Raw genomic sequence first — 22674 nt, 5'->3', positions numbered from 1 at the left:
AATTAACATCAGTTATATAGCAAACTGAAGTTTACATTATTCGAACAACAATCACTTGGAACAAAGGGAAGTTTGATGGTTCCTTTAAAAATAAAAATTGCAAGTAAACTGAGCTTGAATTTCTCAGAAAAAATGGTTCTAGGAACAAAGATATGCCTGAAGATTTTGAATCCCTGCTTTGAATGAAAAACGGAATGAACTATACCCATATAGTCAACAGCAATGTCTCCATAATTACTATCACCTTGGAAGTCATTTCAACTAGCATTTGACAGTGAGCCTGCCATGAACTTTGATGAATGAAAATAAATTACAAAACATATACAAACCTTGTAATTCTTTTACAGTAAGGACTTCGCGGTCCTGCAGAGCTAAAAGAATATCGTCGTCTCACCGGGGATGGGGAGGATGGATAAAATAGCTTGGGCTTTCTTTGATGCCTGGGCTCTATTGAAAGAATGCACATTTTATTTGTGATAGATACAAAGATCTAGTAGAACTATCTGAGCAAACAGCACAAAGAGCAGAAAATGTAAGTGAACTGGTCTCACCCTCCGCTTCTATGTGTTTAAGTATTATGCCACACAGGAGAGAGGTAACTAGGAATTAAGTTTCTTTTGTCAGCATATCCTGTTTGTTTAGATTTGCTTTTCAAAAGCAGTTCATTTATGATGTTTCTTAAAAGAAACCTGTATTACTGAATTGCAGTTGGCACACTGATTTTGCTACTATTATTTCAAGAACATTTATTGTCAATGAAGGTCTTAAAAAGCAATAGCAGGCATGTAAAGAATTAATTTATTAGTAGCTTTCAAAATACAGTTAAAAAAAAAAATGTGATGCAAATTTTACCTGTTCAGTTACTGACATATAATTCAACCCATATATGCACCTACAGCAAAGGCTCTGTTATCTGGCACCCATGAGGAATGGGGGTGCTGGATAACCAAATATGCTAGTTACCCGAGAGGCCCGAACAGGTGTCTTTGCCTGTTTGGGCTGCCACCCCTCCCGGCGCACAACCACCCCTCCCTGGTTTCAGTGCGCTGGGGGACAGGGAGACGGGCCCTGAACAGGCTGCTTTGCCCCGGACCATGTGGGCTTGGCAGCACAGGCAGCTCTGCCATGGGCCATGGGGGCTAGGCGAAACTGGAAATGCCATGGTGTGCACTTTCGGTTTTGCTTTTGCCATGTTGACTGGCATGCCGGTTAATGGAACATGCTGGTTTCTAAGGTGCTGGATAACAGGGCTTTTACTGTATGTTTGTAGAATCACACCATGCCAACATGGTATTTTAAAATATAGTAGTTAAATCTATTTTGGACAGATAAGTATATCAATAATTAAAGTAGGCAGAGTAAAGTAATGAGCACGCTGAGTGGCAAGACAGTGGAGAATAAGTGAAGCTAAGAGATTTCTGAAGTAAGAAAGGAAAAGAGAAGAAAGAGATGGTTCATTTCAAGAAATAACAGTGCCCATGGCCAACCACAGACAAGGGTGGGGGGGTGTGGAATCAGACATGCAACTTACTTTCCATTGGGGCTTGATAGCGTACAACTGTTTTCCTTTGTCTCAGGTCATAGCGCTTCTGATTATCTTCTCCATCATCATCTTCTTGGTCTTCACCTTCTTCTGATGACTCTATAAATGATAGAAGACTTACTCTTAGGGCTCTTTTTCTCATTAAACTAAGTCACTGTATTATTACATATACTATGAATAACACTAATTTGATTTAACAGAAAGTTTTGAATAAGCCTAGCTTACAAATGACAGAAATTCTCTGTGTGTATTTAAAACATGCAAAGGATTAAAATCAGTTATGATATGACTGGTACCCAGGAGTTAGAATGAATTGCACTAAATTCATAGCTCGCTGTTGTATTCACTATAGAACAGAGCTGGAAAACTGCAGAACCCAAAGAACAGCTTACAAGGGAGATATCCCAGGAAAGGAAATCTGTGGAGAGAGATGTTCACAGATGCACTGGGTGAAATCATGGCTTCACTGAAGTCAGTAGCAAAAACATCACTGGCTTCAAAAAGCCAGAGTTTTACCCACGGTTATTTGTTTTAGGTGACTATTTTTAATGCGATGACATGTTATTACTTCAAAAAAATTACTTCCTCTAATTCTAAGATAATTAAAAAAAAGAAATTTAGTTATTATTGCTACATAGTATAGGACTAGGAGTCTGGAAATCTGAATTTGATGCCTAAGTCTGCCATAGACTATATTTGTGACAACAAAAACACCACACAATTTGCAACTCTATGCCATAAAGCATGGGTGCTGAACCTTAGGCCCATAGGCCAAATCCAGCATGCACAGCCATGGCATCTGGCCCATGAGGATCCCCACAGGTCAGAAAAATTGGCAGTGGGGGAGTGGTAGAAGCTCCACACAGATGGATCTAGCCCAGTCTGGGCCATTGCCACACAGCAGGATCAGGCCAGCCTCCTCCCCCCTCCATGTCTGGATTAGGCCAGGCTGCTACCTATCCCCCTTCAACCTCTGAGTCTGGATTGGGGTGAGGCTACTCTGCCCCACACATCCAGATAGGCGCCAGGCCACTCCCCAACCCAGTGGATGGATCAGGGTTGGGCTGCACACCTCCCCACAGCCAGGTCACCCTGCTGCAACGGCCCTGCATACCAAATTACGCCCACTGGCCACATATGGGCCACAGACTAACCTGGCACTGCCCATCCAACCTGCAGTACAAAAAAGGCTGGGTAACACTGCCATAGAGAAAAGGGAGATATCTACTAAGCATCTCCTTTTTAGACACAATGATCAGTATCCAGAATGGTAAAATACAGACCACGTTATGCAAGGAACCCACAGATCAACATACATATTTGCACAGAACCAGCAATCACCCTAAACACACCAAGAAAGCTGTAATGTACAGCCAAGCCCTCAGATACCACTGCATTTGCACTGAGAACACCCAGGATTGCCACCTCACTAATCTTAAAAACAGCTTTCCTTCAACAAGGACACTCCTCCAGAGAGACAGAATGCACATTCAAAAGAGCCACCAGATACCACGTGAGAATTGCTGCAGTACAAAAGAAAACCCTCCACGAATCGCACACCACTGGTTATCACATATCGCCCCTCCCTCAAACCCATACAGAAAATCCTCAAACAATTGCAACCCATACTACAAGGAGACCCTATTCTTAAACAGATCTTCCCGGAACCACACATCTTAGCCTTCAAACAAGCACTGAACCTCGCTAATCTCAGAAGCAAAACTTCCTACAGCCCAGAACATACCAAATGGATCCAGACCATGCCATGACAAGAAATGCAAAACCTGACAACACATCACCCCCTGCAATTACTACACCCCACAACAGAGCCATCAGTATTCCTGGATCTTACAGCTGCACCTTCAGAAATGTAATATACCTCATCCAACGCACCAAATGCCCTGATGGAAAATACATAGGAGAGACCAAACAACAACTGTGCACCAGAATGAATGCACACTGGAAATCTATCAATGACAAGACTATCCAGTTACCTGTGGGGGCACATTTCTCACAAGAAAAATCACTCTCCAATCTCTTAGTCCTAATCCTCAAAGGGAATTTACAAGACACTCTTCACAGACGAACCTATGAACTTCACTTCATCAACCTCCTGGATACAAAAAAAAATCATGGACTAAATAGACATTGGATTCATGATACATTATAACCTGCCTAACTCCCCAGGTACCTCTCCACTATTTACTTGCTACATTCATCCCCCTACTCTCCCCCACCCTGCTACCCAGCCTGTCTCTCACTCACTGACTCAATTTACATCTTCACTGACTGCCTGCTTGCATGCATAACAGCCCAGCCTCTGGCTTCTTTACTATTCATTCCATCCAGGAAGAGTACACACCAACTGCAGATGCTTCCTCAGTATGATGAAGGATTTTTAAACCCGAAAGCTTGCTAAGAATTTTTTTCCCCAACTATTTAAGTTTGTCTAATAAAAGATATCAGATTCATCCAAAGAACCTTGTCTGCCTAGTATTGTTATTGCACTTGGTTAAAACAAGTTTCCATCACCACATTAAAAATATTCTCCTAACAAAGGACTTGAACTGATAGATAAGAGTTATATACATTACCATCCATAAGAAATCTACCCACCCACTAACCAGTTACTTTTCCCCACTTCCCTTTGGAAACACTGATATTTTTCATAGGATCCTACAGATTCTACAATTCATGCTTTCCTTCACACTCAGAGTTCCATCTCTAAAAAATTCTCATAATCTCAATTACTCCAGTTGTGAAGAGGAGAGAAGGAATCTCAGGCCACCAAATCAACCCAGAACATTACTGCAAAGAGTATTCTAGCTTGTCACTTTGACCAAGTCTCTTCTCTCTGCTTCTCTCCACTAGCACCTTCTCTTCCTTGCATCAAACCTAAAGTATTCTTCTTCAAAGCTATACATGACCTGCCTGCAGTTTTCCTGTCATCTCTCACTCGGTATCATGATACCAAGTCCTGCCTCTGTACCAAGTCTCCAATGGCCATATGTTCAATTTCCTTCTCAGCAGAGAAGAAAGCATTTTGATTCTGCTGACCTTTATTACTCACGTAGAGCTTTCCATAAATACCTAGGTATCTCTCTCATTATACTCCTTAAAACACTCTTTGCCAAGATTCTTACCACACACACAGACACACACTGCTTAGCTACCGATTTAGCAAATTCCACTGCTTAGGCTAATAAAATACTGTCTGCATTATTTCCCCCACCCCATTCATTTGTCATCTCTTGACCTGTACTTTTTTTTTTTTTATACTCCTGTACTTTTTTTTTTTTTATACTCTTCAGAGCAAAGACTCTTGGCTGTTTTTTTGCAAAGAGCCTATTACAATAGAAACTGCAGTAATGGCCCAAGATCCATGCGCTAGGGTAACAAACAATAGTACATGAATGTTTTTTTTCTGTACTGCAGATCACTTCAAACAGTAGATGTTTTCATTAAAGCACAGTAAAGAAACTTAAGACAAAACACTGACCTGCGCTGCCATCTTGGTTATCAGTCGTTTCTTCATCAGTTCTTTGAATCTCCATTTTTTGCTTTCCTCGAGAGTACATATCAAGGTTTTCCTAAGTATGAAAAATATTGGGGATCAGTAACAGTTCTGGAAAAAAAAGTTAAGCATGTATGTACTCCTCTGCAATGGACGGATGCCTTAGATACAGCAATTATGTGGAATGGGATCACATCACATCACATCTTTAAATTAATGGCTGCCAGGTACATGGCTTTGAATTTGCCAGGTGTGGGGAGCCAAATGACTCCCCCCAGCCCAGCACTTGCAGAAGCAGATGCCCAGCAGCCTCACCGTGTCCTATACTATACCATTGTGACATTATGTTTTGAGAGAAAAAAATTGATTTAGATCTTGTTGCAAAAAGCATACTGGGCCATATTAATAGAAGTGATTGTTTCACTCTATTTAGCACTGGTGAGGTCTGACTTGGAGAATAGTGTTCAATTTTGAGCCCCACACTTCAAGAAAGATGTGAACTGATTGGAAAGAGTCCAGAAGGGAGCAACAAAAATGATTGGAAACCTGCAAAACATGATTTATGAGGAAAGGCTGAAAGAACTGGAATTATTTAGTCTGAAAAAGACTGTGTGGGGATTGGCTAAGTCTTCAAAAGCTTAAAGGGTCATTGAGAAATCAATGTAGATAGACTATTCTCTGTGACAATAGAGAAAAATGCAAGAGGACTAAAATTAAATGAGTTGGCTGTCTAAAAGATGCATATCTAAAAAGATACTTTAGATATGCATCTACAATAGAATGAGCAGATATTTACCTCTTCTGCATCATTAAACACTCCAAGATCTTCCAGGTCCATCATTCTGCGTCTACGCATCTTCTTCATGTCATCCATTTTTTGCAAGACTGCTTCTGCAGTGCTGTTATAAAGATTGTGACATGCGAGTAAGAATATCTTCAGTGAATATTTAAAATACCTGAAACAACTATTAATAATCAGGAAAGTATAACCTGATGCATTTAAAATTACACTGTCAAAATATTAGCTAGTTATTTAAAAAAAAAGTTTAAAAATATTTTTTGGTGTTATACTTGCCCTTTAATCTCCCTAACAAGTTATATGCATTTGCAATTATAGTTTATTTAAAAAGAAAACAAAAACCCTCTCATCGCTGTGTAAAAAAAATAAATAAACAAACAAATAAAAAAAATCTATAAACAAAAGAAACTAATGTTTTTTCTTGGTTCAATTACAGTAATTTTAATGTTACCTTGCAAGAATTATGCTTCTGACTGAAAATTAGAAGTCAACAGCATCCCTCTGAGAAAAAATATATTTATTTTCCCTTAGCAGTTGTTCTAAACCTCAAATTATTTCTTCATAACACTTGTTAGCTATACCCTTTAACTACTGTTAAGTTTTGAGAATTTTCTGGAAAAAAGTGGCAGTCTGAGCTGCAAAAGTGACATTCCAGAACACCAAAAGCTCAGAAGCCAAAATTAAAGGAAGAAAGAACGAGGACTGATGGGTCACTAAATCAGTCAATTCCTCCTTTATCATCAAGGCTACAATACTGAGGAGAGCTGCACAACTTTCCAGGTGTGAAATTAAATCTCTTCAGTTATGAAGGAGATCCAGAAGCAAAGAAATTGCTATACTACAGAATCCCTTCTGGATATAGCCTCTATTGATGTCTATGACAGTGTAGAACATTTAGGATCCCTGTATTAAGCAGCTCCATTATTCTTGGAATGATTTACTCATATGTAAAACCAGACAGGAGATATGCAAGATTCAAGAGTCATCCATGCATGGAAAAAGCCCTATTAACTACAATTAACAGCAAAGAAGGAATTAAAGAAGTTGGATGCACAGACATTTTTATAACCATGGCTCTGAACACCCTATGCTATGAGTTGGTATTGTATAGCCCCATTGGTAATGAATCCTGGAAGACCAGGAACTTTAGCAGTACACGGAGGCATATACATTCCCTACGTAGGAATATGCAAAGAACTGCTACAGTAAATTTAGTTTTAGCAAACATTTTTAATAATTAAACATTTTTTATGTTGCCTCTAATGCAGGCAATACTGAAGAAAAGAAAATCCTATGACATGCTTAGAAGTAAGCCTCTAGGAGCTGTTTAACCTACTTTGCAGGATAGAACAACACTCACTTTGTTATAAGTTTGTCAAACAATACAGATTGGTTTGTAGTACTATATCGGCTTCGCCTAATTCGGCAGCTGCGACGGACCTCCACATCTCTGCTCTCTTCATGAACTTGCTCTGCCGCTTTCACCTCTGCTCTGGTCTTCAGTGATCTGGTGACTGAAATTACTAAAATTTCTAGATGTCTAATATTAATTAATACACTGCCCCCACACAATATGTAAAATAATCTTGCAAAAAAATCCATCAGCTTTGGGCTTTTGTTTAATTACAAAGTTAGAGTTATTGAATTTTGAATTTAAAATGCAATAAGCTATTGTATTTATACATGTTCAAATTCTCTATTCAGAAAACATCTATGAAGTTGTTTAACAGTTTTGAAAATTGATCTGGTATAACTAAGCGTGCTTGTATTTCAGGGCATGGGTCAGCAACATGTTGCGAGTGCCCACCTCCAGAAATTGGAACATGCCATTGCTGTGGGTTGCAAGTCTCAACCCCCCCCCTGCATACAGGATAAGCCCAGACACGGTAGATCAGCAAACCACAGCAGACGGACATGCTTCTGAGTGGATGGACAACACGGTGCCACCTGTCTCCTGGGCCAGACTGGACCTTCACAGGCTGGATCTGGCCTGCAGGCTCTAGATAGCCATTCTCTGCTCTATGCAAGAATTCGAGGCAACCTTTGTTCTGATTTATTTTACTGAAATAAATATTCCTATAATTACAAATGAATACAAATTACAATCCTATAGGTTTTACAGTCTACTCTTAAGATGCTTTCACTCATTCTACTACAAGTAATTTTAAATATTTGTATTAAGATATTGTAAGCAGCTACCTAACCTGGGTGGTCTTAAGTTTGAGACACTGTGATTCTCTTAACATTTTCAATGCAATGAAGTTGTCTCAAAACTGAGCACCTGAAAAATGAGCATCTGAAGTCGCTTTTCCAAAATTGGACCAACATTCATGCCCAGCATCAGTCACCACATTTCTGGGCACTTCATATTAACAGTTGTTATTAAAATGGAAAGGAAAAGAAATGGCCACTACTAGACCACAGTTAATGTGGCATATATTTAAAAAATGGAAAATTAAAGAGATTTGAAAAAAAAATTTTGATCACTAAGCCTAACCCTAGTTCAAATGTAATTATTAATAATATACTTTAAGCAATCAGAAGCAGATTGCAGAACCTATTGCCTAATGAAAGCCAAGAGAAGCATTGGAACAGACACCTTTGTACTGCCCAGCTACTAAACTTCTACTAACTGACTGAACCAGTTATGGTCAAACTTACTGGCAGGCATGCCACAAGTTAAGCCCCATCTCACCCTGAGTGTCATTGATCCCTGACCCCCACAGATCTATCTGACAGTCTGTAGCTTGGGGTGCCAGAATAATAACAGGGGAGCTTGATTCTCTAAACGTGCAGAGCCAAGCAGTGGCAGGACACTTGAGAGAGACAGAGTGAGAGAAAGTGCAACAAGAACGAGATTAACCCTTTCTTGGTCCTGCAACTACTGCAATTTTATATGGTGAATGAGGATCCACAGCCCTAAGTTTGGTAGCAGCTGCAGGATAAGTGAAGTCTTAATTCAGCTTTTGGAGCTGACACTTCCTCCCGCACAAGCAACCTGCTGCCTTTTCACTCTGCATAGCCAGGGGTGTGAGCCCCCACTGCCTCCATTCCACTGAGTGCCTCGAGCTCATATGCCACACACAGTGGCTGCCTGTGGCCCGTGTGCTCTGGGGATGGCCACCTGTTTAACTGCTTTGCATCTCTTGAACCGACAATTAGAAATAAAAATAAAACAGAAGCATTTCTTGTAAACATTTTAAAGAGGTGGAAAGACACTGCTGTGTACTAGTTGTACAGGTACAGGTTGTGCACCCTGTGGCCTTTGGCAACAGAGTCCCAGGGCTTGGGGGGGGGATGTTCTCTGTCCTTTATCAGCTGTCTCTCTCAAGATACTTCCAAAAAGTAATGATTTTGCCATGTGCTCAGCAACAGCTTCCAGGCTCACATTTCCCATGGGACAGAACAAGCAGGGTCTTGCCCTCCTGACAAGGTGCTGCCTTCAATGCCATATGTAGGGACATGCCAAATATGCAATTGCACATTTTTTGCAAAAAATGGCAGGCTTGTTGCAAAAAAATCCACCTGCAAGCAGAGAAAAGGATGGGAAACCCTGTAGTCTTGGAGCAGGGGGAAGGAGAGTAGACAATGGGGACTGCACAAGCAGTTGGACTGTGGTCCCAGGTTGGCTGTGGCAGGCAGTTGCACTGGGGTCTGTGGAGCCCCAACATGGCTCATTGCGTATGTGTACCTGCCGACAGCCATGAGCCACGCAGGGGCTTTGGGGACTCTAGTCACTTGCTGGCTTACCCAGCACCCTCATGTATCCCACACAGCTGCTGCGCATGCCACTTGTGACACACAAGACAAGCTGGCCAACCCAGACAGAACTAAAATACCTGATTTGATGGGGGGGGGGGGTGTTTGAATTCTTAGTTCATTTTCTGGCACCTATGTTAGTGTATTCAGCACTACACTGACTGTAATGAAATACCCTAACAAATAAAACATGCCCTTTATAGACTATCAAACTAATTAACAAACTTGGAAAGGAAGGGGGGGATTACCTTCTTTACAATCTTCATTTTTTTTGTCAGCCTGCAGCTTTGCTGACTGCCTATATAAAGAAAACAAAAACTAAAAGTTACTGAACCAGTTTAATCCTTTTCTACAAGAACATTTAATTTCTTATAAAGCTGGTAACGAGTAGAACCTAAGTTAAAAAACTTAGGCTTGTGCATACAAGAGACCTACAATTTTCATAGAGCCAGGAGACCACAAGCAGAATTGGGACCTAACAGTGCTAAATGATGCAGGTTCAAAGGTCTGGACTTTGTATTTCAAGGCTTGGAAAGTTATCACTGGTTTATCTTACTTAAGTTTTAAAATTAAAAAAAAAGATGAAGTCTAAAAATTACAAAAAGACTGGGATATGAAGCATATGTATAACTGTGGAATTGGACAACCTCCTTTAGTCAAGCCAAGAAAGAGAGGTGCTACATCATCCTCATACAAGCAGCATTTGTTATAGCACAAAAGTTAATTTCAGTTGTACATTTCCTGAATTAAAATTAATTTGACCATTATAACATCCCTGGTAGGTTTCAACTAAGCATTTTTCAATAATTACATTTTATTTATCCATTTGATTTCTATGCGGCCCTCCCCAGTGAAAGCTCATTGGCTCCATTCCCTTCTCAATTAAAGTATAAGTTGTCCCGAGATTGAATGGGAGAACTGGTTAGGCAAGAATCTATAAGTCAATTCAATACTGGTGAATGAAAAAGTCTGTTCTAAAACTGTCAAAGATAGGCCACAGAGCTGAGCAGACAAAACTTTAACCCTGGGAAGCGTTATATTTTAAGAAAGTGTAAACATTTGAAAATAAGAATGCAGAATAAGAGACTAATACCTTAAAATTGTAAGGGATACTGTCAATATGCCACATACATTATAATGTCTCAAAATTGAATGCACAATTTCCTAACAAGAAGATTTGAAAAAAAATATATACGTATAGTCTCAGCTTGTTCTGTGCATTGTGTACATTTTGTTTCACCATTGCCAGATTTGTACAGGTCTCTACAACAACATTTTAAGAGAATATTTCTGATAGAAAGAAAAATAACTGATAGTAGAAGTACAAACTGGGAGGGGAGTACATAGGTACTGGAATAGCATTTGAAATACTTTTACTCTTTCACCCTTGATTTTTAAAATTATTAGATTTTAATTTGATAGTGACTAAGGATCATGGAAAGAACCTTTACCTTGTAAAGTGCCTTCCATTAACATTCTCACTTAGTACCTCCATACTATTGTCAAAGCTGGAGTCTGAAGATGACAGGTTATTTTTTCTCATTGATCTCAAACGGTGTCCAGTGCAACGTTCAACTTTGTCAGCAGAAAATTCCTAAAAAATAGTAATAATAGTAATAATAATAATAAAGAATGATAAGGGTTTGCATTTGAACAGCGTGTGTGCAGTTAAAAAGTTAATTCAGTTTACCCACAAATTTTCACTCAAGGACTCCGTGTCAGTGCTCTCAGTGAGGCAACTAAAGTTAAAACAACATTTTTTAATTTCCTCCAAACTACCATGATGGTTTGTTACCTTAACATAAGCAACTGCTGCTCCTTATCAGATTCTCTAGGGGGGGGGGGGGAGGAAGGAAGGCTTGCCCTGGGGCTATGATAATCTGTTGGCATGTATCCTACAAGTTGTCAGAAGAAGAACAGCCATACAATGGGGGGGGAGGGGGAAGTCCTGCAGGCTGGAAGGGAAGGATTCCTTCTCCAAGGACCAGATATCTGAATCTTACTAGCTCACGCTTCTTGACGCTGCGCTCATGCTGAGTGCAGATGACAGTACTGAGTGATGATAAATAAAGCAAAGCCACTGGAGATAAAGGACTTCTTGGTACAGTATCAGAAAGGATGCAGGAGCCAGCACATTTCACAGAAGTTGAGTATCAATCCTGCTTATGTGATGGCCCAGATCTGAAAATTCTTCCTCTTGAGGTGGTCTTGCCTTTCCCCCAAATTGAGAAAGCTTCAGAGCAACTTTCTTTTTCATTCTGTAAATTGTAGGAACAGTGGTCCTATTCACAGAGTTTGGCTAGAGGGTTATGAAAAATAGATCACTAATGCCATCCTTTCTGCCCTGATTTTAGTAAAGGAAGTTTCCCTGTATCCTGCTCACTTGCCTCGCTATGAATTTCAAGCATATATATGCCAGCTGGTTTCCCTGCTTAACTGTCTTGATGTAAATGTCCACAGGCCAGCAGCCAACTGTTTTCTCTGTAACTGCCATTTATTTCTGATAAGCAAGGGGAAGTAAAGTACTGTCCTTTAAACACACCCCAGAAAAAAATCAAAGATTTTCTTCTTTCATAGTTTTGTAGCTCTTAAAAAGAAAACTATGAACCCACCACAGAAAGGAAGAGATGTTTAATTAAAATGCCCAAGACAACTGTGCTACGAAGAAACAGAGAACTTTCTATGTGTGCTGCAGGGGCAAAATTCCTTTGAGGAATATCCCAAGTTCTGGCTGACAGCAGAGACCTGGTGGGTCTCTATTGCCCGAGACCCTGACTCTGCCACTATGAGAACTGCCCGACCTGGAGAGGACTGAGAAAGCTATATTCAACAATACAGACCTCATATTTTTAGACTGAACTAGCTCTGATGTATCAGTTTCAATTTCACACTGCTGTGGTGTTTACCTAAGAGCTAGTGATGGTGGAATTCAGGGAGGCATTCCATTTCAAATCCTTCAAAAAAAACAGACAAATTCTACACATTCCTCCTGGTCTTGCATACATCCTTGCTCAAGGACTGTTTAAAGTAAAATATATTCAGTTTTCAGAAATATGAAAGATTTAAAATTGGGACTATTTTGCACTTAATTAAAAACATATAATTATTTTTTAAATCTCCGTATGGAAGTTATTATTTATGACTTACAGAGTACTTATCATGCCTGCAAGTGTTTGGTTGCAAAGTAACTGTAGACGTTTGAATTTTATGTACTAGAAATCCTAAATACAGAGGGGGGAGAGAGACAGAGACAGACCTGATTTAATCCTTCTAACCAAATGATCCAGCTTCCAAGCATCAGTATGCTGCATAACCTATGAACAGCTTAGATCAACTTTGTTAGACATAAGGCACGGCTCAGAAAATCCAAGATCTTAGCTTTCCCTTGTTTTTGATTTTTTTTACACTATGGAAAAATAATAGTAACAATTCTTCTGTAGCAAAGGCCTCAGAAAGACCACAACAGGCCAGGATGTTTTTGATACTAAAATATCCTATTTGAAATCTCTGGGTTTATTTTGTAAATCATGTATAGCTTTACAAATCATGTAAATCATGATCGTGTAAATCATGTAAATCATGACCAAATCATGTACAGGTCTACAAACAGTTTTGTACATCACATATAGGTTTGTGTATTTACAGTACAAATTTTGCACGGTACCCCACTTAGCTTTTGAAAGCATTTTACGACCCCACAAGGTGCCAGAGCACCCTGACTGACAGTCACTAGTTTAGATGTCTTTATTTTGGTCGAGCCAGAGCTCCATACTTCTGCCCACAAGAATAAAGCCTGGAGGTTCAGCTTGGTACCTGTGGAGCTGTGATTCTCAAACAGGGTGCAAAGGCACCCTGAGGTGCCACGGGATCTTTTGAAGGATGCTGCGAGGTGCAGAGATAAGCACAGGCTGAGGCTTGTCCCTGCCTGGCTGCAGCCCTGCCTCTCTGCAAGGCAGTAAGCAGTCATCAAAGAACCAGTGTTTGAAATGAGGTGCTGCTCAATTCACTACTGCTAGGGAGGTGGTCCAATGAGGGCTGCCAGGTGTGTCAAAAGGCTGAGCACCACTGCAGCAGTGCCTTTAAGCCCAAGAGCTCTGCCATACATTCACAAGAAAGTGAGACAAACCAGCTATAGAGCTGTTGCACATTTTCAAGCACTAATTTCATAGCCGGCAGCTCTTTTTAGAGCTGGGCAGACATTTTTATTGCATGATAATGACTTTGCATGGGTGGCCCATCTAAACTGACTGTGCAATTCACCAGTTCATTATGGGATCATTACTTTGCCCTTTGGGGCCACTCTCACCTTACAAGGGTGGCTGGTCTAAATTAATTATGTGATTCACCAGTTTATTGTGTGATCTTTACTTTGCCCAGGGAAGCTGGTCTAAACTGACTGCATGATTCACTATTTAATTACACGATCCTTACTTTATACTGACCAGCTGGGCAAAGTAAGAATCATACAATGAACCGGTGAATCGTGCTATGCATTTAGTGTTCAAACGCTATGCAAACACTGTACAATTCCCCCGTTCACTGTGCGAGTCTTACAGCCCTGCTACGCATTCAAATTAAAAGCCGGATAGAAACCAGATCTGGAGCTGTTCCACATTTTCAAGCACTAACTTAGTGGCCAGTCAGCTCTTTTTAGAGAGTCCTGCTGATGGTGCGATAACCATCCTGCACCTGTGTCCAGTCTACATTTACTGCACGATTCACTAGTTCCTCGCACAATTTGTTACTTTGCACACATGAATGTATGGCACAGCCAATTAGGTGAATTCATAACTTGATTTTTGGTTTGGATTATTGTGTGTGTGAGAGTGTATTTACTCTCCCGTTTACAAATCAATAAAACATACACGTACTTTCTCCCACACTTCCTAGGGATAATCACCTGAAAACATTAATTACAACTTTGAAACTGCTAAGCTTGCCTAATATTGTATTGACATCCATTCATTATTACTAATGAATTTTATGAAACAACGACCTTTTAGAAATGGAAAATTTTCCATGGAAAAATAAAGCACTGGAAAATTTTCCTCCCCACATCTCTGGTGGCCAGTCGAAATGGACTGCAGCGTTCCCCAGTGAACTGCTCAATACACGCAACATACAGCAGGGGCTTTACATTGCACGGGCCGCCGGTCCACAATCACAGCACACATTTGCTGGGGAACTGTGCAATACATGTAACATTTAGCGGGGGGCTCTCCTTGCAAACGTGGCCAGCCGAAACGGAGTGCAATGTTCACCGGCAGCCAGTCCAAAATCACTGCATACATTCCCTAGGGAACTGCGCAATACATCTAACACGCAGAAGGGGCTTTGCATTGCATGGCCAATGGATCCAAAATCACTGCACACTTTGCTGGGGAACTGCGTAATACATGTAACGTGTAGCAAGAGGCTTGCTTTGCACATGTGGCCGCCGAAATAGACTGCAGTGTCCCACAATGAAGTGCGCAATACATGTAACGTGCAGCAAGGGCCTCACCCTTGCACGGTCGGTCCAAGGGGAACCACAACATACAGGTAACGTGTAGCAAGGACTCGCTTTGCACGTGGACTGCAGTGTTCACCATGGAATTACGCAATGCATGTAACGTGCACCAGGAGCATTACACTGCAGGGGCAGCCGGTCCAAAGTCACTGCACCCATTCGCTGGGGAACTGCGCAATACGTGCAACGTGTAGCAGGGGGATCGCTTTGCACGACTGGCCGCCAAAACCGATTGCAGTGTCCCCCAGGGAAGTGCGCAGTACATGTAATGTGCAGCAGGGGCTCGCTCTGCACGCGTGGCCGGCCGAAACGGACTGCAGTGTTCAGCAGGGAACTGCGCAATGCATGTAACGTGCAGCAGGGCTCCACCCCTCCCCCAGCCCCGGCCCGGCGCTACTCACGCTGCTCTGGGCGCGGGCAGCGGCGGCCCCGGCGCGGGTCCGGACACGGCGGGCGGGCGACGAGGGCAAGTCGAGCGACAGGAACTCAGAGCTGGAGTTCAGCGCGGTGCGGAGCGACATCCTGCAGCCCCCCGCGCCGCTGCGCAGCATCACCATGGCGGCGGCGGCGCCTCCCGCGCCCACCTCGCCGCGCTCCGAATTCTGGCGCCACGAGAACGGCCGCCGTATCCCTCCGCCGGCCCCAGCGCCGCCCCTCGCTGCGCGCGGACTTCCCTCCCGCCGTAGTCCCGGGCGCGCCGCGGAGGGAGACAGCGGGAGGGTGAAGCGCCAAGTTCGGAATTTTTGGCGCGTGAAAGTGAAGGGAAGTGTTTTGCCGGCGCCTGATTGGTGGAGCCGAGCGGCGCTGGCCCCGCCCCCACTTCCCGCCAAAGGAGGTTTCGAACGCCTGGCTCTTAAAGCTGCAGCGCCCGCCACAGCGCCCACGGCCCCTGGCAGGGCGTGCTGCTCTCCAGCTGCCCCTGGCACTGGGGCCGCTGGAAAAGTCCTCCATAAGCCCCTGATTCCCAAACAGCACCCTGAGGGGCCTCGAGATCCTTTTGGGGTGCCACACACATTGTGAGTGCCCTCAGGGTAGGGTTTTGCCAACTGGTTGAATCTATTCCAGGAGGATGTAAGGACATTAATGACTGATCTACTGCACTGTACTCAGGAAGGCAAATGTACACGATTATTACGTTTTTAAAAACCCACTAGACTGTATAAATTGGATTCAACATTTAATATTTATTTAATGAATGCCCTATCATTTATCAACCTGGTGACACTCAGCAGTCTCCTGGAGATTCATATCTATTTCCTGGAGACGGAAGGGCAATCCTGGAGGGTTGGCAACTCTACTTCAGGTGTGCAAACGTGGCTCACAAGATGGCATAGACAGAGTGCACCCTCAGCAAGTGTGCAGACACACCAAGTTGGGGGCAGGGGGGGGGTCATAGATACACTGGAGGGTAGGTCTAGGAGTCAGAGAGACCTCGAGGGATTGGACCAAAAGAAATCTCATGAGGTTCAACAAGGACAAGTGCAAAGTCCTGCTCTCAGGACAGAACAATCCCATGCACTGGTACAGGTTGGGGGCTGACTGGCTGGGCAGCAGCTCTGCAGAAAAGGACCTGGGGTTTACAGTGGACTGAAGATGAATATGAGCCAGCAGTGTGCCCTTGTTGCCAAGAAGGCTAAAGGCATACTGGGCTGCATTGGTAGGAGCGTTTCCAGCGGACTGAGGGAAGTGATTCTTCCCCTCTATTTGGCACTTGTGAGGCCACAACTGGAGTACTGTGTCCACTACAGGATGTGGACAAATTGGAGAGAGTCCCGTGGAGGGTAATGAAAATGGTGAGGGGGCTGGGGGACATGACTTTTGAGGTGAGACTGAGGGAACTGGGCTTATTTAGTCTGGAGGAGAGAAGACTGAGAGAGGATTTAATAGCGGCCTTCAACTATGTGAAGGGGGGTTCCAAAGAGGATGGAGCTAGACAGGGGCAGCCAAATATGGCCCACCATCAGCTGGATCCCACCCACCAGGTGATTCTGTCCAGCCAGCAGGCACCCACCAAATAATTGTACCCTGCCCAGCCTGTGCATCTTGCTCCCACCCTCCTGCACTGAAGGGTCCCAGCCCAGCCAGCATGTGCAGCATCCAGGTGGGGCCACTGGTGCCACTGCTGCAGCTGCCAGGGGATCTGCTCAGTTTCTCAGGCCTCCAGTGGCTCCTCCAGGTCCCTGCTACAGCACTTGCTCAGGATACCAGGTAGGGAAGCAGCAGCAGGCATGGATTTAGGGGGTAGAAGCTGCAGCTGAGTGGGACTGCGGAGCATGGGGCTGGGGCTGGTGGAGGTGTGGAGCTTGGGTGGGCAGGGTGTGGGTGTGTGGGGGGTAAGGTGGGGTGTGGAGACTCCCCTACACACTCTCCCCCCCGGTGCACAGCCCATTACTTGTGGCAGCAGCTGCAAATGGCGAAACCTCGGGATGCTTATGGTCCACACAGGCACAGCCACCTGGCAGCACATGGCTCCAGCCAATTCTGAGAGCTGCATGTGGCGGCAAGGAGTGGAGCCAAGCTGGCCTGCCTTTATTGTGCTGGGCTCCCAGCATTTCACGGGCAGCTCCCAGCACTTGTGTGCCACAGGGGAAGCTTCGCACCATGCAGCCGGCTGCCCTCGCTGCTCCCTGCCACTACATTCGGCTGCCAGGACATCACTGGGAAGCAGGAGACGGGGCTTCCCTCCACTTCTGCATGTCCCAGCAGCTGCATGTGGCAGCAGGAATCGGGGAAGGCAGCTGGCTCCGTTGTGCCGGGTCTTCCCACAGTGGTGCATGAGGAGCTGCACGAGACGCAGGAAGCACTGCACAGTAGAGATGGGCCAACCTTGCTCCACTCCATGCCAGCATGTGCAGCTCCTGGAATTGGCTGGAGCTCAGCCAGACCCCCTCACAAGCCCCACACACACTCCCCACACCCCACCGTACACCCCCACCCATCCCTCAACCACACACCACACATGCCCCTCCACACAGTATACAAGAGTAAGACTATAGTTTGAGATATTATGCAATCACCTTTATATACACCATGCAAACACACATAAATCAGGACAAAAATAGTTTTTGACAAAACTAAAATACATTATTGTAGATGTTTGACTTTTTTTTATATGATTTGGTTGTTTTCGGTTCCAAGAGGAAAACTGTGCCCGCCCCCCCCTCCAAGGAGTACTTCTGGGGCAATGGGAGGGACTTCCAGTGGCAAAGGTCAGGGGTTAGGGGTGGGACTTCTGGTCCCAAGATGGCGACCGGGGGCGGGGCACATTTCAAGGGGCGGGGCTACCCTTGTGGCCCTCAACAGCTCACCAAAATTCATTTAGCAGCCCTCCAACTGAAATAATTGCCCACCCCTGAGCTAGACTGTTCTCAATGGTAGCAGATGACAGAACAAGGAGCAATGGCCTCCAGTTGCAGCAAGGGAAGTTTTGGTTGGAACTTAGGAAAAACTTTTTCACTAAGAGGGCAGTAAAACACCGGAACAGCTTACCAGAGAGGTGGTGGAAGCTCCATCCTTGGAGGTTTATAACACCCCACTTGACAAAGCCTTGGCTGGGATGATCTAGTTGGGACTGGTCCTGCTTTGAGCAGGGGGTTGGACTAGATGACCTCCTGATGTCCCTTTCAACCCTCGTTTTCTATTGTTCTGTAACAAAGGCAGGGTAGGTTTGCACTGTATAGACCAGGGGTGGGCAAACGGCAGATCTGGCCTGCAGCTGGATCCCATTGCCCAGCAGCCCCTGCCCACACAGTTGTGGCCCGTTTCCATGGAGACCCCAGCAGTGGGGTCTGTGACAGTGTGGGGCCAGAGTTTCCATGGAGACCGGCCCCAGCATGCAGCTGGGCGGGGAGAGGCTCTGTGGCCGGGGCTGGAATCTTGCCGTGGTGACAGCGTGGGCTGGAGCTGGGGCAGAGCTGTGATCCGCTGCCTGCACATCCCAGCCTGGGGTGTGTGGGCCACAGATCGCAGCTCTGGCCCAGTTCTGCAAGATCCCACTGCAAGATCCCAGCCCCAACGCAGCTCCCCACCCAGCTGCATGGCTTGTCAGCTCTGCTGAGGCAGATCTCCATGGAAACCCTGGCCAGCGCCCCCGCTGCTGGGGTCTCCATGGAAACCATCCACAGCGATGCAGGTTCCATAGCCTGGACTTTACTCACCTCTGTTATAGACTAACCAAAATAGATATTTATCTAGCACAGGGGCAGATCTGGGAAGCGCAAGGTTGCAGTCACACCTCCCACCTTTGATTCCTCTTCCACCCAAGACTTAAAATAAAGGGCCTGGCAGTGGCAGCAGCATTTCTATTCAGGTAGCAGTGAGGGAGTCACTTGACTTCATGGCTCATTATCATCTACTTGATTCTTTCTAAGCTCTTAATTCCACAAGCCTTTCTGATTTGTAAATGGTCTTGCCATACCACTAATAAAGCTAGCCTTTCTTCTTTAATTCTCCTGTCTTTTAGCTGCTCCTGATAATGTAGCTCCTATTTCACAGCCCTGCAAACTGTTTTTAACTTTTGGTGCAAACATTAACTTGGGTGAACATCAACTCAGGTGTAAAATTAACTTTCAGTGAAGCACTGCATTCTAGATTCCCTACCTGCTCACCTCCCTGACCTCCCAAGTACAGAAGGCCAAATTCAGCCCATGACAGCAAGGTTCCTATTTGATGGGGGGAAACACATCTGGACATATTGTAAGAGCCATTTTGGAGATTAGAGTTCTGTTTAATAGTTCAGTCACACCTGCTTGCATAATTAATGGATTAGGAAACCCAAAATCATAGGATCATAGGAAGGGACCTCACAAGGTCATTTAATTTAGCCCCCTACTCAAGGCAGGATTATCCCTGACTAAAACATCCCAGCCAAGTGTCTGTCCAGACTGTTTTTGAAAGTTTCCAAGGATGGAGATTTCACAGCTTCTCTAGGTAGCCTGTTTCAGTGCTTCACCATCCTCATAGTCAGAAAGTTCCTTCTAATCTCCAAATACCTCCTCAGTCTTCTCTTTTCCATACTAAATAATCATCAGCATAAAAAGGTTTTCCCTTTTCATATATTTTTCATATATGATTCCTTTTCACAGCACTAAGCCACATCTCGGGCTGTCATCTGGGACCGAAACGAAGATCTCAGACCCAAAGCATAATCCTCTACTAGTTTTAGTAGCAACAAGTTCTTGATTTTAAAAAAGGCCTAATTGTAGGTTCCTAATCCATTAGCTCTTAAATTATGGCCTGGTTACCAACATTTTCATTAAAACTGGCTACTAAATACATTTTTCTATCTTGTGGTTCTGATTTGGGAATACACTACTAGTACTATATGGTTCAACTGATAGGGGAGAGAGGACAAAGACCACACTGTCTTCCAAACAGACATTGTTACACTATACTTTCCAATCCAAAATAAAATTATTTTAATGAAAAGCAAACCCGTTTTCTTCAAGACTGTTTTTTTACTTCCCTCCTCTTTAGCAAGAAAATGCGTGAAGAGTTCACATGAAGATTTTAGTCCCAAAAAAAGAAAAAAGAGAAAAGTTCAATATATTTCAGTTAGAAATGGGCATCAGCCAGAAACCTCACATCTGTACACTCCAAAATTCTCTTATCCACACATTTAATTGGAGACCTCACCATGGTTTTGATGTGAAGCCAGGAGTTTTAAGAACTGTCTTGTTCTGGAAAAATTTTTTGAGGGTGATATCTTTTATTAGATCAGCTATGCAGTTGGAGTAAAATTAGATAAGCTTTTGAATTCTTTCCCAGAGACCTGTCTAAGTGTCTAACTTTCTTCCAACTATACAGTTGGTCCAGTAAAAGATATCACCCCCTCCTCCCCCCCCCCAAAAAAAAAACAAACCCCACAACCTTTCCTCTCATATTTCCTGGAATATCACTGGTATTTCACTCCAACCTTACCAAAACATAATTTTTCTCACAGCCTTAAGCAGTTGGAGAAAGTGTCAGGCCTGCTTTGAAAGTTGCGCAACAGGATGTACAGGGGCCATAGTAGCTGTGAAAATAGAAAACAGAAGTACTAGTAGGTCAAATATGGACAGTTTAGGTTTGTTGTCAGGAAAAAAGAAGACCTCCTTTGCAATAAGACAGGACAATTGATCATTGTGAGAAAGACCAAATACTTCTTTAAACCCCTCGGTCACTGATTTCCTTATTTCTGTGTGCTAATGAGAAGAGTTTAAAACTATAAAAGGTAAGTGACACCCAAAGCAACTTCTAGAGACCAAACACATGCAGCCCCTTTCAGTTTGACTCAAAACCCCACACACCACTTGCTTGACCTCATTTACAGTCTGAATGCTTCAAGGTAGTCTGGTTCAAGCCTCCCTTGCCTTAGTACACAGCATATGTCAATGGCCGGCCCAATCCCCAGATAGGCAAAGCTATTTCTCATTAGTGGTGCTCAGGTGTCCCCGTAATATCATAAGCATTTATCAATCCATAACTTTTGCATAATTAAATTTTACAAGAGACTCTGGAATGCATTTGGTAAAGCTAGCAGCTTTAAAGAAGACATTGTTTTATGGCCCAGGCATTGAGAAGCCTCAAACGTTTTGAGGTAAAGTGTCTTGCCCTCAAAGAAGAGAGAGTGGAAGGAGGAAAAGGAGAGGAATCAGCCCACAGCCTACTCTCCCCTGCGGAAAGACCTGCAATTTCTGTGGGTGGACCTCTGGACTCTAAGCCACCTCAAGACCCATCAATGAGCTGTGGCAGAGATCATCCTCCAATTGAGGGATTGCTGGTGGTAACCGAGAAGACTTTCAAGCATCTGCAAGTTCCTGGGGCTTAAAACCTAGTCCAGGAATCTCCTTCTCCTGCCACTGATTTAAATGCAACCAAGAGGAAGCACTTGCCTCTACTATGACAGTATTTGCCCCACCAGGTACCAACTATGCTTTCTCTCTGGCTGGTTTCCATGCCCCTGGGAAACTTCTTCATTGTTAAAACAGTGAGGCAGTGAAAGAGATGCCTAGGGAAGTTGTGGACTCCCCATCACTGGAAGTATCCAAGAAGAGGTTGGACAGTTACTCATGAATGCTGCGTGCCCCCGGAGGCTGTGGGGAGCATGGCGAGCTCCCACAGGCGGTGGTGGCGCTGTCAGCGGTGGCAGCGGCAAGCTCCTGCAGGCAGCTGTGGCACTGTTGGCGGCAGGGGCGGCGAGTGGCAACGGGTAGTTGGCGACCACCCGCAGATGCCGCTGGAAACAGCAGCCAGCGGCAATCAGGGACCACCCGCAGATGCCACTGGCGGTGTCCTTGGTGGGGGGTGGGCAAGCAGCAACTGCCTCCAGGCGCTTTTTGCAGGGGTGCACCACCAAGCTTTGGGGGTGCACGTGCACCTGTGTTCACCTTCTACACGTCACCAATGCAGGCACTGGTCAGGGACGATCTAGGTGTAGCGCTGTGTTCTTCTATGGGGATTTCTCAGGCTTCTGGGCTTTGCTGCTTGCCTCCACCCTTACCTTTCTGCTACCTGTTTTAAGCCTCCCTCAGAGGCACTGGGTGTTGGCAACAGCCAAGCCTGGGGACTTC

The 22674-nt window shown here is 44.2% G+C and overlaps 1 protein-coding gene across 1 annotated transcript in view; it reads right to left on the bottom strand.

The window, feature by feature from the left end:
- Nucleotides 1-15758, bottom strand: part of ATAD2 (ATPase family AAA domain containing 2) — a 55582-nt gene extending 39824 nt beyond the window's left edge. The window contains exons 1-8 of the mRNA XM_006274409.4: nt 15526-15758; nt 11067-11209; nt 9864-9913; nt 7217-7370; nt 5854-5956; nt 5043-5133; nt 1532-1642; nt 330-447 (exon numbers count right to left, since the gene is read on the bottom strand). Of these exons, the coding sequence (XP_006274471.2) occupies nt 330-447; nt 1532-1642; nt 5043-5133; nt 5854-5956; nt 7217-7370; nt 9864-9913; nt 11067-11209; nt 15526-15681 (926 nt within the window). The 5' untranslated portion in view covers nt 15682-15758. The remainder of the gene's footprint in view (nt 1-329; nt 448-1531; nt 1643-5042; nt 5134-5853; nt 5957-7216; nt 7371-9863; nt 9914-11066; nt 11210-15525) is intronic.
- Between the last annotated feature and the right edge of the window lie 6916 nt (nt 15759-22674).

This window comes from Alligator mississippiensis, chromosome 3 (genome assembly GCF_030867095.1).
Source record: "Alligator mississippiensis isolate rAllMis1 chromosome 3, rAllMis1, whole genome shotgun sequence".
Classification (NCBI taxonomy): Eukaryota; Metazoa; Chordata; order Crocodylia; family Alligatoridae; genus Alligator; species Alligator mississippiensis.
This window is presented reverse-complemented; position numbering and strand designations above follow the sequence as displayed.